This window comes from Vipera berus, assembly GCF_964194415.1.
Source record: "Vipera berus genome assembly, chromosome: 4".
NCBI classification, from domain to species: domain Eukaryota; kingdom Metazoa; phylum Chordata; class Lepidosauria; order Squamata; family Viperidae; genus Vipera; species Vipera berus.
In genome coordinates, this window is record NC_138206.1 from 121,480,662 (window position 1) to 121,496,596 (window position 15,935).

Genomic DNA, 15,935 nt, shown 5'->3' on the forward strand with positions numbered 1-15,935 from the left:
GAGGAGGAGGAGAAGAGGAGAAGAAGAGGAAGAGTAGGAGAAGGGAGGAGGAGAAGAAGAGGAGGAGGAGGAGAATTAGAGGAGGAGGAGGAGGAGAAGAGGAGGAAAAGGGAGGAGGAGGAGGAAGAGGAGGAGAGGAGGAGAAGAAGAAGAGGAGGAGGAGAAGAAGTAGAAGGAGGAGGGAGGAGGAGGAAGAGGAGGAGGAGGAGGAGAAGAGGAGAAGAAGAGGAAGAGTAGGAGAAGGAGGAGGAGAAGAAGAGGAGGAGGAGGAGAATTAGAGGAGGAGGAGGAGGAGGAGAAGAGGAGGAGAAGGGAGGAGGAGGAAGAGGAGAGGAGGAGAAGAAGAAGAGGAGGAGGAGGAGAAGTAGAAGGAGGAGGGAGGAGGAGGAAGAGGAGGAGGAGGAGGAGAAGAGGAGAAGAAGAGGAAGAGTAGGAGAAGGAGGAGGAGAAGAAGAGGAGGAGGAGGAGAATTAGAGGAGGAGGAGGAGGAGGAGAAGAGGAGGAGGAGAAGGGAGGAGGAGGAAGAGGAGAGGAGGAGAAGAAGAAGAGGAGGAGGAGGAGAAGTAGAAGGAGGAGGGAGGAGGAGGAAGAGGAGGAGGAGGAGAGGGAGAAGAGGAGAAGAAGAGGAAGAGTAGGAGAAGGAGGAGGAGAAGAAGAAGAGGAGGAGGAGGAGAATTAGAGGAGGAGGAGGAGGGAGAAGAGGAGGAGAAGGGAGGAGGAGAAGAGGAGGAGAAGGGAGGAGGAGGAAGAGGAGAGGAGGAGAAGAAGAAGAGGAGGAGGAGGAGAAGTAGAAGGAGGAGGGAGGAGGAGGAAGAGGAGGAGGAGGAGGAGAAGAGGAGAAGAAGAGGAAGAGGAGGAGGAGGAGGAGGAGAAGAAGAGGAGGAGGAGGAGAATTAGAGGAGGAGGAGGAGGAGAAGAGGAGGAAAAGGGAGGAGGAGGAGGAAGAGGAGGAGAGGAGGAGAAGAAGAAGAGGAGGAGGAGAAGAAGTAGAAGGAGGAGGGAGGAGGAGGAAGAGGAGGAGGAGGAGGAGAAGAGGAGAAGAAGAGGAAGAGTAGGAGAAGGAGGAGGAGAAGAAGAGGAGGAGGAGGAGAATTAGAGGAGGAGGAGGAGGAGGAGAAGAGGAGGAGGAGAAGGGTGGAGGAGGAAGAGGAGAGGAGGAGAAGAAGAAGAGGAGGAGGAGGAGAAGTAGAAGGAGGAGGGAGGAGGAGGAAGAGGAGGAGGAGGAGGAGAAGAGGAGAAGAAGAGGAAGAGTAGGAGAAGGAGGAGGAGAAGAAGAAGAGGAGGAGGAGAATTAGAGGAGGAGGAGGAGGAGAAGAGGAGGAGAAGGGAGGAGGAGGAAGAGGAGAGGAGGAGAAGAAGAAGAGGAGGAGGAGGAGAAGTAGAAGGAGGAGGGAGGAGGAGGAAGAGGAGGAGGAGGAGAAGAGAAGAAGAGGAAGAGTAGGAGAAGGAGGAGGAGAAGAAGAGGAGGAGGAGGAGAATTAGAGGAGGAGGAGGAGGAGGAGAAGAGGAGGAGGAGAAGGGAGGAGGAGGAAGAGGAGGAGAGGAGGAGAAGAAGAAGAGGAGGAAGAGGAGAAGTAGAAGGAGGAGGGAGGAGGAGGAGGAAGAGGAGGGAGGAGGAGGAAGAGGAGGAGGAGGAGAAGCATTTTTCACACCTGCGACCGATGCAGCCTCTCCGTGTCACGTGATCAAAATTCAGACCCTTGGCCACTGGCATGTACTTACGACGGTTGCCGAGTCCCGGGGTCTTTTGAGAATGTCTGAGAAGCCAAGTCAATTTGGAAGCCGGATTCCCTTAACAACCGTGTCGCTAACTTAACATCTGCAACAATTCGCTTAAGAACTGTGGCAAGGAAGGTCGTAAAAGAGTGTCCGAGGTCTCTTTGACTTCTTCATTGGCCTCCGTTTTGTGTCTTTACGGTTATCTCAGAAAGAAATTCTGGTGGCTGCTTCTGAATTATTCCAGCTGGGAACAAAACCTTGAATTTGGGAGCTTTGTGAACTTTGATCCAAGGGTTATTCGGGGCTCGTCCACAAAGCCCAGGATTTAGGGCTGGAAGGAAGACCAAGAGACCATTAAAAGTTACAACGGCACTGCGACCGTTTTTCACACTTACGACCATTGCAGCATCCTCCAGGGTCACGTGATTTACATTTGCATGCCTCCTATTTACGACGGTCCCGGAAGATTCACACGATCACCTTTTGGGATCATCTAACCAGCAAATTCGATGGAGGAAACCAGATTCCCTTCACAACCCTGCGACTGCAGTGATTCATTTAACGAACGGAGGCAAGAAAAGTTGTAAAACAGGGCAAAACTCAACAAACCTCTCCCTTAGCAGCATAAACAGCGGGCCCGATTTTGGCCGTACGTTGAGGACTGCCTGTCTTCTTAAAAAGATCCTCTTAAATCCTCCCTGCCGCGGACCTGCAAAATTTTCAAGGAGTCTGTTTCACATTAACACAGGTAGTTAGGTTATTAGTTAATTAGTTAATTAATTGATTCGTCAATTGTCCGTGTCGACACCCAACGCAAAGACAAAGGCAGGTTATTAGCTTCCCATGAGTTATTTTAAATTAGGTAAGCTGTTTTTTGTTTGTTTTTTACGGAAGGACCCAGGATAGGTTTGAATTATGTGGACGTAATTCTTATTCTCTTTGGACGAGAGAATAAAGCTGCCTCGGTTTCTCTTTAGGAATTGCCCTAAATGGAAAATAAACGCCCGCGTTTGCATTTGCTCATATGAGCATCAGGCAAAGACAGGATTCTGCCACTAGGGGGCGCCATCAAACCGCGTTAGGGATCTATGCATGGGTGTGTATATGCAAGCGCACACAAACACACAGCAATGTTAAAATAAAAATGGTTTTTATCTTCGTTACTCACTGTTCGGGAACAGGATGTTTAAATTCTGCTCTTCTCCTACGTTATGCTGAGAAAGAAAATCGAGAGGAACCAACCATTTTATTAAAGAGGCAAAAGGGTTGAAATTAGGACGAGGCGAGGTGGAAAGGAGAAGGAGAGGAACGTCATCCAGTTCCAATGTTGTATGCGTCTAGGTCAGGGGTCTTCAAACTTGGCCTTTTTATGACTCGTGGAGTGCAACTCCCAGAATTCCTCAGCCAGGCAAGTCTTTTGGTCTTACTTGGTCTTCCTGGTGTACCATAAAACATGCCCTGTGTAGCATACGAGCAAGATCTCCTCTGGGTCTCCTCTTTTCTCCTTTTTTTCATCCCAAATTATCTTTCCTAGCAGGATCTCAAAGGTGCTTTTTCAGGAGGCCACTGGACCTTCTCGTTTTTCCTTTGAAGACGTTTCACTTCTCATCCCAGAAGCTTCTTCAGCTCTGACTGGATGGTGGGGAACGGAAGGATTTATACTCCTCGCAGACAGCTGGTCGTTTGCATTCCTTTAGAGAGTCGTTGAGGCCACCTGGAGGCTTACCTGTGTCTTCGAGGGTCACCTGAGTAGTGCAAACGGGTGTGGAGCATTCAGGTGACGCTGAGGACACAGGTAAACCTCCAAGTGGCCTCAACGAAAAAAGGATGCAAATCAGTGGCGTAGCGTGGGGGGTGCAGGGGGGGCCGGCCGCACCAGGCGCAACATCTGTGAGGGGGGCGCTCGCACTCGCAGCTCTCTGCCCCTGCCTGGCTCACTCACTCTCTCTCACTGCAGTGCTGGCTGTGCGAATCCGATCCGAGCCGCCGGGTCGCCGCCCACTGTGGAGAGGGGGGTGCCAGGCGTGCGGTGCGGTGCGGAGAGAGAGCGAGGGACTATCTGGGGGAGGGACAGTGCAGCGGCCGGGTGCTTGCCCCGGGTGCTAACAACCCACGCTACGCCACTGATGCAAATGACCAGCTGTCTGCAAGGAGTATAAATCCTTCCCTTCCCCACCATCCAGTCAGAGCTGAAGAAGCTTCTTGGATGAGAAGAGAAACGTCTTCAAAGGAAAAAACACCAAAGTCCAGTTGCCTCGTTAAAAAAAAAGCATCGTTGGGACATCCCTGATCTGGTTGAGTGAGAATCTCCATCAACATTCCTGGCAGGATCTTTCCGCCCTCCAGAATCCACAGGTAGAAGAATCTGTATTTTTCATCCCTTGATTTCTCCCCATAACTTACAACGCCAATCCATGCAACCAGTTTTCTTGTCACTGGTTAACACCAGAATCTTTTTCCTGAAACCACAAAACTCTGCCAACTTAAATGGGAAAAAACACACCCCAGAATACAGAGGGGTGCGGGATGGAAAGAAAGTAGATCCTAAGAGAAGTTGCTTTGTCAGCAGTGTTATTCCTAATTGTGGATGCCGAAACATTAAATAAATGGGGCGCTGTGTAACCAAAAACGAAAAGAACGGATGCAAAGAAACAACATTTTAATCAAGAAGTGATTCGAACGTGAAGCGCACAAGCCATACGGCCTTCCTTTGCAACGGCAAAAATGGATCGGATGGACGTGGACTTTGAAAATGAAACAGGAACAGCAAAAGGTTTAGTTTTACTGGAACATCATGCTTTCTTTTTTTAAAAAGAAAAAGCCTTTCTCTGCTGCCTTGGTTTCTTGTTTTGAATTTGCTAGAGGACCTACTTTGCAACACTTTGTGGAGTGTTTTTGAACTTGCTCTTTCTGCATGAAAAGTCACGCAACTCCTGACCGATCCATCTTTTCTTTCCACTCCATAACTCTGGGCATTTATTGACCTCCCAAAAGTGCTGAAGGGCACTCGTGGGCACGTAAAATATAATTATGCCCCCTGTCTTTAATTATTTTTGCTCAGGTTGCTGCTTTAGTTAAGAATGCTTCAAACTGGAACACGTTAAGATGTATTTTCAACCTGCAAGCCATCCCCTTCCCTCCAAACACACTTTATCTTGTTAAACGATTAAACTAGGTGACCTTTGGAAAGTCCCCGTTCTCCACAAGGCCTCCTTGAGTGTGTCATAAAATTAACATCGCATCAATGGCAGCCTCCTTAGATCACCCTTGCAAGATCTAACTGCAGTGTGCAGAGACCAAAAATCAAAACAGCAGCAAATCAAAGAGCAACTGGATTATATATTGGGTCGTATATCGCAAATTGACTTTTGCACCAGCAATAAATGTCATGTTACTAGAGTTTGAGGACAGCCAGGAAAAACAACACAACTGCAAAGATAATGCAACTAGGAAAGACAGAGGTTTGGTGAACGAAAAAAATGAGAACGTTAACAGCTTCTTTCTTGAAAGGAGGAGCTGATCTCCTTGAATGAGTTTACTCATCTGTGGCTTGCAAAAGCTTTCGTAATTCTTCGGCTTTCTCCTCCAGCTGTTGCATTTTCAAACGCCCCTGCCTTCTCTCCAGCTCCAGGTTGTTAACTTGGCAACGCAGCCGTCTGAAAACCGCTTCGCCTCTCTTATTCTGCAGCTGTATCCCGGCAAGAATAAAAGGACAGTTCTGAGAAAGAAAGTCCTGCGTGATTAAAGGCGAGTGAACAGTACGAGGGAGGGCAAAGATTTGCAGATTGCAGCGTGACAGAGACGGCTTTCCAACAGAAGGAGTTGGAATAAACTCACTGGGCGCAGTGGGACGTATTGCTGAATAAATACCCGCTGAACAGTTTGGAAAAGAATTACAATGGAACTAAATCTCACGTCTGAAATGCACAACGCAATCCAGGGCATATCTGCTCAGAAGTACAAAATATGCAACATGCGAATAAAATACAGGGCATCTGTTCAGCACAAAGCGGAACCCCTTTGTTATAATAACATTCTCTTTATAAGTAGCCATAAAACTAAAGACAACCCATGCAAATAGCGTTAGATTTTATCCTTCAGAATACGGAACAACGGAGTTGAAAGGGACCTTGGAGGTCTTCTTGTCCTGCTCAAGCAGGAGACCCTATGACCATTTCAGAGAAATGGCTGTCCAGTCTTTTCTTAAAAGCCTTCAGTGTTGGATCACCCACAATTTCTAGTGGCAAGCTGTTCCACTGATTAATTGTTCCAACTGTCAGGAAGTTTCTCCTTAGTTCTAGGTTGCTTCTCCCCTTGACTAGTTTCCATCCGTTGCTTCTTGTTCTGTCTTCTGGTGCTTTGGAGAATATCAGAATCAAAATCATAATAGTAAAGTTGGAAGGGACCTTGGAGGTCATCTAGTCCAACCCCCTGCTCAGGCAGGAAACCTTATACCATTTCAGGCAAATGGCTGTCCAATCTCTTCTTAAAAACCTCCAGTGTTGGAGCATTCACCACCTCTGGAGGCAGGTTGTTCCACTGGTTAATTGTTCTGTCAGGAAGTTTCTCCTTAGTTCTGGGTTGCTTCTCTCCTTGACTAGTTTCCATCCTTTGCTTCTTGTCCTGCCTTCAGGTGCTTTGGAGAATAGCTTGACTGCCTCTTCTTTGGGGGAGCCCCTGAGATATTGGAACACTGCTATCATGTCACCCCTCACCCTTCTCTTCATTAAATTACACATACCCAATTCCAGCAACCGTTATTCCAATGTTTTAGCCTCTAGGCCCTTAATCATCTTTGTTGCTCTTCTCTGCACTCTTTCTAGAGTCTCAACATCTTTTGGGTATCCTGGTCACCAAAAACAAATTCAGCTTTCCATGTGTGGTCTAAGAACTCTTAGTTTTGGATCACTGTGCTATAGAAGTACATACATTTGAAAAATTCTCCCTATAATGTCGTTCATAATCCAAAACTTGCAGATCAAAATAAATTTTTGCTTAAATCTTTTTTATGGTAGACTTTTCTTGGGTTTAAATCCAAGAAAAGCCCACCATAAAAAAAATTTAAGCAAAAATTTATTTTGATCTACCTTACAAGTCAGCCGGATTATCAGTTCAGCTAAGAGAACAGTGTAGAAATAACACCCCGAGACAAGCACATTTAAATAATAATTTTAACTTAACACTGAATCCAATGAAAAACCTGCTACAGAGATTCAACTTTACTGGTTTTTCTCAATACTGGAAAAAAAACGAAGCCTTATGGAATTAGCGACTGAGTAAATTGTATTGCGTGGAAACCGGAGAGGAGAAACCTTGATTCATGTGCCAGATAAGTAAATCTCTTTTGGCTTCCTTTGAAAGACTTTGCAGATCTTCACAGCTGGGACAGACTTGAAAAGGTGATCTTAAGGTTCTGAGTGCAAATGTCAACAACATCTTAAATTTTGCCTTCTCAGCAAGTGCCAACAAGGACAGCCGATATATGACCACAGAAACTCACTTGACAGAGTTTATAATTTCATACTCGGATAAAATTAACTAACTGCTTTTATAGTTGTGCGATAAGGACAGTGCTGTCTTTGGGATGCCTTTTAAAAATCTGTTGTTGTTCAAAAATGCATACATTTAAGAGGGCTTCTTAAAAAAATAGGTGAGTTCTTTACTCTTGCTCTCCTTTCTTTTTTTTCACTATTTCTTAAGAAATGTAAAAGTGTGAGATGGTTCATATGGAAAAATAGAGTTAAATTTTTAAATGTAATTAATTTTTGAGAAAATCCTAACCCGTAAGAACACCTAGAATTTGGTGAGAGAAATAAACTAAAATAACAGAATCTATGATAAGGCAACCAGAACGATTGAATAGAAAAGAAATATTATACTGATATGATTAATATTTTAGGAATATTGAGAAAAAAATTAAATATTTAATTGTTATCTATCAAAACAATAAGAATTGTATTAACTCAATGTTTGCAAAAGAGGATATTTTGGGAAAATAGGAAATCAACTAAAACTACTGTATTATGTGGAATATGGATTATAGAAATCAATTGTTAATGATTGTTTTACAATTGCAACCCAGACAACACACTGTTCACCAATTATTAAGTGATTTATGTTTTCAAAAAAACCAATAAAATATACTACAAAAAAAATATAAAAAATAGATGAGATTCAATAATTTTAGAGATGAAAACTCACCTCAATTTCTTTCTGAAGATTAGCGTGCCTGCTTTTTTCATCTCCAATGGCGTTCTCCATTTCACCCACAGCCTCTTTCAAAATCTTTATTTCACTTTGCAGACACGAGATTTCATCCTGCACAGGGATACGAATAAGGGAATGGAGAAATGGTAAAATAAATCTGATAATATTTGGGAAGAGGGCATGATACGAAAACAGAAATATTCATAGGGGTTGATAATTAGGTAAAGGTAAAGGTTCCCCCGCACGTGCGTGCTAGTCGTTTCCAACTCTAGGGGCCGGTGCTCATCTCCGTTTCAAAGCCAAAGAGCCAGCGCTTGTCCGAGGACGTCTCCGTGGTCATGTGGCCGGCATGACTAGACGCCAAAGGCGCACGGAACGCTGTTACCTTCCCACCGTAGTGGTCCCTATTTTTCTACTTGCATTTTTATGTGCTTTCGAACTGCTAGGTTGGCAGAAGCTGGGACAAGTAGCAGGCGCTCACTCTGCTATGCGGCACTCGGGATTCGACCCGCCAAACTGCCGACCTTCTGATCGACAAGCTCAGCGTCCTAACCCACTGAGCCACCGCGTCCCTTTGGTTGATAATTAGAGTGGTTTTAATTGCTTCTTTTCATGTTTGTTAACGTGAAAGCTATCACCGAAAACTTAAATTAGCACCAATTGGAAACTAAAGACGGTTATTCTCAGCTGAAAAGGATCTATTTAAACATGGAAGAAGAAAAGGAGACAAGTAGGATGACTTAAAGTATCAGAGGGATGTCAGATTAAAAACATAGCCAAAGTTTGTTTTCTATTGTACAGAAAATACAATAGTTTCTGATGATGTTACCTAGTTGGGTCATGAAACGTCTGCAAGCAAACATCCAAGCTCAGAGAACACCAAGAACCCCACAGTTGTCCTCCTCCTCCTCCTCCTCCTCCTCCTCCTCCTCCTCCTCCTCCTTTCTGCAAACCCCACTCCTTTTTAGCACTGATGTTATTACCTAGTTTGGCTAATGAAGCATCTGCAAGAAAACAACCAGGCTCAGAGAGCACCAAGGATTCTACATAAAATAATGGCTTTACAATAAGTTGCAGGAAGGCAGATTCTACTGAATGTTAGGGGGTTAAAACTCGTTAACAGTAAGAACAATTCACTACGTCGCACCTGTGCAGAGGTTTACAAGGGAATGCATCTTAAGTATGAGTAGTACTCAACATACGACCACAACTGAGCCCCAAACTTCTTTCGCTAAGCAAGACAGTTGTTAAGTGAGATTTGCCCTCTTTTATGACATTTCTTGCCACAGTTGTTAAGTGAATCATTGTACACAGTACACAATGACTGTGTTTACACATAATACTTACTTGTCTTAGGTAAAAATGTAACTTCGGACAAAGCTGTCAATGCACAGCGTGTAGTTGTTAAGTTAGTAACCCGGTTATTAAGTGAATCTGCAAAAGGGGACTCTGGGACACTGGAACCGTCGTAAGTATGAGTCAGTTGCCAAGCGTCCAAATCTTGACACCCCCCTCCACCCGTGACCCTGGTCATAAGTGTGAAAAATGGCCGTAAGTCACTTTTTTCAGGGCTGTTGTAACTTCAAACGGTCTCTAAATGAATGGTTGGAAGTCAAGGACCACCTGTATTTATTTCCCCTCCTCAAATTATCCTGCTATACACTGATAATCAGCTGTATTCTTCAGAAGAAACGAAGAGCAGATTTGGTGAGAAAGATATAATAATTGCAAAGGCCGTGAACCAGACCTGGACTTGGCCAACCGTGTCCTGTTCTTCTGCTTCCCGAAGAGAAGCCATCAGCTCTTTCTTCTGCCCCATCAGTTGCTGGATGGTGTCCCTTTTTGTCTTCAGCGCCACTACAAAAGGCAATTTACTTTCTGCTTCCTCAAACCGCTTTCGGTGAGCGGCCATTTTCTCATAGTAAGCCCGGTTTCCTAAAAGCTTCGTTTCAAACTCTTCTTGTAGAGCTTCAGCGTCCTGAGTCAGCTTCACATTCTCGGTGTGCAAGGCTGAGATTTGAGACTCCAGATCTTCGCAGTGGCGTCTGGTGGTTGCTATGGCTTCCTCGGAGAAATACGTCTGCCTTTCAATGGCCTTTCTTTCGGCTACAATGGAGTTCCTCTGGATCTCAAGATCCTGAAGCTGAGCCTTCAGAAAAAAATATTTCAGAGTTAAACCAAGGAATACTGAAAACAGTCAAATAGTTGAACATAACACACCTTCCTTCTTCTATTTACCCCACAACAACAACCCTGTGAGTTGGGTTGGCCTGAGAGAGAAGGGCTGGCCCAAAGACCTCCAGTCAACCTTCGTGCCTATGGTGGGACTAGAACTCCCAGTCTCCTGGTGATTGGCCCGAGGTCATCCAGCCAGCTTTCATGGCTAACATGGGACTAGAACTCCCAGTCTCCTGGTGATTTGGCCCAAAGTCACCCAGATGGCTTTCATGCCTATGTTAGGACTAGAACTCACCGTCTCCTGGATTCTAGCCTGTTGCCTTAACCGCTCACTAAACTGGATCTCTTGATGGCTCCCAGCCCACTTTTCAGATTTTCTAAAAGATTTCATTTTTAGCTTTTTATATGCAATTTTTTTATGCGGATGTATTTTTTCTACTTTTTAATTCTTTGTACTCCGCCTTCCCTAGGCTGTCAGTCAACATTTGACTGGCTGATCTCAACAGCTAAAATTGCACTTTCTAAGACTCTCCTGTTTAACATTTTGCTGGAGTTCAAGAAGATGCTTGCTTTTTTTTTTCTTCCCAGCCTTGCCATTGATACAAAGAGGTTGAAAGCATTTAAGGAAATTTATTCTGTTGGCTAGAACATGCTCTGCTTTTGTCTTCCTTTCTCAAAACCAAACTAGAATCAGTCGGTCAGTCCTGCTCTTTCTCTGCTGCAGGGGTCCCCAACCCTTGGTTTGTGGACCGGCACCAGGTCGCAGCATGTCAGAAATCAGTCTGCGGACACAAGCGAAGCCCGATCCACGGGATGCAGGCAGCATGCGAAACCAGGCCCCCTCCAGTCCACGGGAAAAACCTCTCTCCACGGCCACTGCTCTACCGGAGGGTAAAGTATTTTTAAAATATTACCTGGAGTTGTGTGAGCACCTCCTTGCTTTTTTGTATTTCAGAAGCCTGTGTATTTTGCTGCTCGGATACCCGTCTCACCATTTCAGCAATTCCTAATGAATCGGAGTCACCCATGCCTAGGGAGGAGGAGGAGGAGGAGGAGGAGGAGGAGGAGGAGGAGGAAGAGGTTAGGGAGTAATGTTGATTCCCACACAGCCCTCAACGCTACCCTAATTCTAATTCTCAAAAGTAATTGGAAGACATCCTGTGATCGTTCTTCAATGCTGGTGGATCCTTAAAATGCTAAGATTACTGCCAGTAAGCCAATTGGCATTTACTCTAAACAGAGAATGGGGGGAAAAAAGCATTTAAGCAGTGTTCCGTTCCCATTCCTATTTTAATTTTAGGCTTTGTGTATGTCCGCAATGTTCTCTCGAATACGTAAATAATAACTAAAAGTTATGGAGCATGTAAACTAGCCAAAATTGGATAAAAGCAGTCTTTGGGTAAAAAAAAAGACATTCCATACCTATCACAACAGGGGCACTTAAACTGACTTTAAGATTGCCACATGTCCTAAAATATATTTGAAAATCTCCCAAAGGATTGCTATTAGGATGTAAATCAATAAAACTAGCAATGGTAATTTGTTGCAATGAGATATAGATCAATCAATAATCAATGTTATCATACTTTAGGACAATCAAGTAGCATTCCTGGAATCTTGAGCAATTTTAAACTAAGACTAAGACTAAAATCAATGAATAATCCAAAGCCCAGCAAAAGAGATAGCTATGGATCATCCATCCATGATTGGTTCTAATTTTTTGGCTCCAAAATGGAGAATTGCCCAAAAATTCCTTGCAAGGGATAAATTTCAAGGCAGGAGAACAATTTAGAAGTTCCATATTATATGTTTTCTTTCTGCTTAGTTTTCAAGCTTGCCTAAAACTTTTGTATACACCGTTTATTTTATTTTATTTTCCCTCTCTTTTACATTATGTATCTGGAAAAATAATAGCCATTTTGACTTATTCTTCAATTGCATCAAATTGCTTTTTAAAACACTTCAAAAATCTTACAGATAGCATTGCTTTTATGGCATTATTGCTCTGCATACTTAAATTTCCATACAGGAATGTGCTAAGTAGAGAATTCAGTATGCAATTTTGCATCTGTGCCTTTCTTTATTTTATGCAGCTTTTAAAATTATTTCTCCTTTGTCATTTTAATCACAATTCTCTTCAGTCCTTTTATCCAGAAATTTTAAAATGCTTTGCTGAGAGACTAAAAAAAAAAAGAGACTAGCCATTTGTTCAGTTTTCTGCCATGTCATATATTATGTTGTTCCCATCTTTCTACAATATGTAAAATGAATTCCATTATTTACTAGTTAGCACTGTAGTATTGTTCTTTAAATCTAAAGAACGAGCAAAACAATGTAAAATGTTATATTATCATGCTCACATGCACGCCTGCGTACTATTTACATATGTAAACTCTTTGGAAAAGCTACAGATCCTCAAATCCGGGGGCAAAAATTACATTTCTTAGGGATCAATAGAAATTCTTCAGCACTAAGTTTTCTGAATTGATTGACATCTATCATTCTGACTTTCAAAAACTGTCAAAAATGCACCCTTAGAGAAACTGCAGTCTTCATAACAGACTGCTGTAAATTTGCAAATTCTTCTTTGCATTATATTCATATTACATGAATCTAATTCCACAACTCTAGCTGGCAAGGCCCCACTGTGCTAAAATAAACTAGCATTAGTAAAAAAAAAATCTGGATTTTCAGATTTTTAAACCAGGCCTTGAGATGCACAAAGTACCACCAAATCAGGGCCTTGGTTTCTAGAATGGACAATATTAAAAAGCAGTCATTCCAGAAGCAGAAAAAGAATTTTTGAAAAGGAAATTTTGACAAAACCGAGTTATCACAACTTCAATTTGATCCGTCTAGCAGCATGGAAGGCCAAAGCAATAAAATTGCTGTTTCCACAATTAATTTGGTTCTCTTTTCCTGCAGGATTACTGCGTATCCTTTTCTAATGGCTAAAATGGAGCATTAAAAATGATGAAGGACTGAAATTATGTAAAGAGAACAGGTGAAATATATGGGGCCCTTCACGTCATCCTAAGGAAAATGGTATTTTAAAACTCTTTTTTTGAGTTTTACATTTCTTAGCTCTTCTTTTAAATTAGACTCAGTTAAGAACCTACACGCTCACATTCCTCACGTGGAAACAACTTTTTACACATATTATTTATTTCCTAGTATCGCTAATACCTGGAGATCTCAAGGTTTTCTAGCAGGTGTATAAACCAGGAAGAAAGTTAGGTCTCTCCCTTTTCTGAGGAGTTCTCGAGTTACAACACATAAGGCAGTTTGCTCATTGCAGTTGTCATGGTCTTAAAAGTGACCCGCGGGATTGGAGACCTCTTTTGCAACGGTTGTTAAGCAAACGCTGCGTCCATTAAACCAGCTGATGGTTTGCCAAGGGCCGGTTTTGCAGAAAATAAATGCAAAACTGCCGTAAAACGTGGCCACGCGATTGGAGGACGCTGCAAGCGGTCGCAAACACGGGACAATTGCCCAACCCTCAAAGTGCAGTCATGTGACTAGGGAGGGAATGGCCTGGCCGTCGTAACTTCGAATCTGAGTCGCAAATGCCTCTGCTGGAAGATCCTTTGCAGCTTTGAAAGGTCGCTAAAACAAATCAAGGTTAAGTCAAGGTCTGCTTGCCAGTGATTCTTTGTCAACCTGAGGTCGTCACCCTTTGACCCATTCAACCTTGCGGAAATGCTTCTCCCATTTTCCGGGTTTTTTTCCTGATTTTTTTAGGCATTTTGGGGATGGCAACCGTGAGGATCGCTGAGCTTCACCGAACTAGAATTTCCATACAAAGACGGAGACACTCACCTTCAAATATTAATTCTTTGAGAAGCTGCCACAAAGAGGAGGGGGGGGTCAAGCTATTCTCCAAAGCCCCTGAAGGCAGGACAAGAAACAACGGATGGAAACTAATCAAGGAGAGAAGCAACCTGGAATTAAGGAGAAACTTAGAACAAATAACCAGGGGAACAGCCTGCCACCAGAAGTTGTGGGGGCTCCATCACTGGAGGTTTTAAAGAAGAGACTGGACAGCCACTTGCCTCAAATTGTATAGGATCTCCTACTTGATCAGGGGGCTGGACTAGAAGACCTCCAAGGTCCCTTCCAGCTGATTTCTTGATCTCAGCCACATCTGCAAACCACCGGCGCTCTGGCAGATGCCTTGTTAAAATTATTTAAACCTCGGTGAAACCTTGAAAGCAAAAACCGGCCACCCCTTCAAAAATAAGCGTTGCCTGTTTCATTCCAGACTTAAGGACGCTGTGGCTAAGGTTAGGCTTAGGGTTTTTAAGAAGAGTCTGACATTTCCTTTGATAAGCAAGACAGATGTTAAAGTGACTTTGGCCCGCATTTTACAACCTTCCTTGCCACGGCTGCTAAGTGAATCACTCCGGTTGCAAAACGAGTAACGTGGCCGTTAAATGATCCCCGCTTCCCTGTTGACTTTCCTCGTCAGAAGGTCGCCAAAGGGGATCACGTGGCCCCGGGGGGACGCCGCAACCGCCGTAAGTACGTGCCAGTTGCCAAGCCGCCGAATTTTGATCCGGTGAGCGTGGGGATGCTGCCACCGTAAGCGTGAAGAACGGTCATAAGTCCCTTTTTCCAGTGCCGCTGTAACTTCAAACCGACGCTAACCGAACGGTTATAAGTCAGGGGCTTCCCCGTACTGAAAGACAAGGATGATGTAAGATGTAAGATTTTCAGCCAAGGCGTGAGGCCATTTGTTTGCCAAAGTTTGCCTGAAGTCCTAACGCTGAAGTCACTTTCCAGCCCGGTAAATAAGGTTCTACTGACCTACATTTATCTCTTGTTTACTCTGCCCTCGGCTAATTAAGATTACCCAGCGGGACCTCTTTCCAGGAAGCGAGGCCTACAGAACTCCACGGGACTTTTTCCACGTAAACATGTTGTCTCCTCAAACTCTTTGCAATTTCTTTGCGCCCACATTTTGTTTGCACTTGAAATGGGTCTGTGGCGGAGGCTATAAAGGTTATTCCTTATCTTCCAAGACCAAATTCATTGGCAAAGAAGGCAGGGACAAACAGGAGGGAGGGTCACGGCCTGCTAGCTTTGAGGCCCTGAAATAGAACAGAACAGAATAAAGCTGGAAGGGACCTTGGAGGTCTTCTAGTCCAGCCCCCTGCTCAAGCAGGAGACCATAGACCAGGGGTAGGCAACCTCGGCTCTTTTATGACTCATGGACTTCAACTCCCAGAATTCCTGAGCCAGGCTGGCTCAGGAATTCTGGGAGTTGAAGTCCATGAGTCATAAAAGAGCCGAGGTTGCCTACCCCTGCCCTAGACCATTTCTGACCAATGGCTGTCCAGTCTCTTCTTAAAAAACCTCCAGTCATGGAGCACCCACGACTTCTGGTGGCCAGCTGTTCCAGTGGTTAATTCTCCTCACTGTTAGGAGCTTTCTCCTTAATTCCAGCTTGCTTCTCTCCTTGATCAGTTTCCAACCCTTGTTTCTGGAAGGAAAAGCAGAATATAAATCTAGTGCAAAATAAAACAAAATAAAGTAAAAGGTCTTTTAGGAAACAAGAGCAGGCAAGGTAAAGCAGAACCATCTTGAGGTCATCCCTTTAAGCCAGGGCTGTACAAACTTGGCAGTCAGCTATGCCAGTTTCGAGTACAAATGTAACGCAAGCTATGCTGGCTGGGGATGGGGGATTCTGGGAGTTGAAGTCCACAGTTTCAAGTACAAATGTAACGCAAGCTATGCTGGCTGGGGATGGGGGATTCTGGGAGTTGAAGTCCACATGTCTTAAAGTTGCCAAGGTTGGACAACCCTGGCTTAAAGGGATGACCTCAGGATGG

The 15,935-nt window shown here is 44.1% G+C and overlaps 1 protein-coding gene across 1 annotated transcript; it reads right to left on the minus strand.

Moving 5' to 3' along the window:
* Positions 1-5,254: 5,254 nt before the first annotated feature.
* CCDC122 (coiled-coil domain containing 122) lies at positions 5,255-11,132 on the minus strand (the record flags this gene model as incomplete). Its single annotated transcript, XM_081328025.1, has 4 exons — positions 5,255-5,407; positions 7,921-8,037; positions 9,674-10,075; positions 11,019-11,132. 4 exons carry the CDS (start codon positions 11,130-11,132, stop codon positions 5,255-5,257), a joined length of 786 nt encoding a protein of 261 aa, XP_081184151.1.
* Between the last annotated feature and the right edge of the window lie 4,803 nt (positions 11,133-15,935).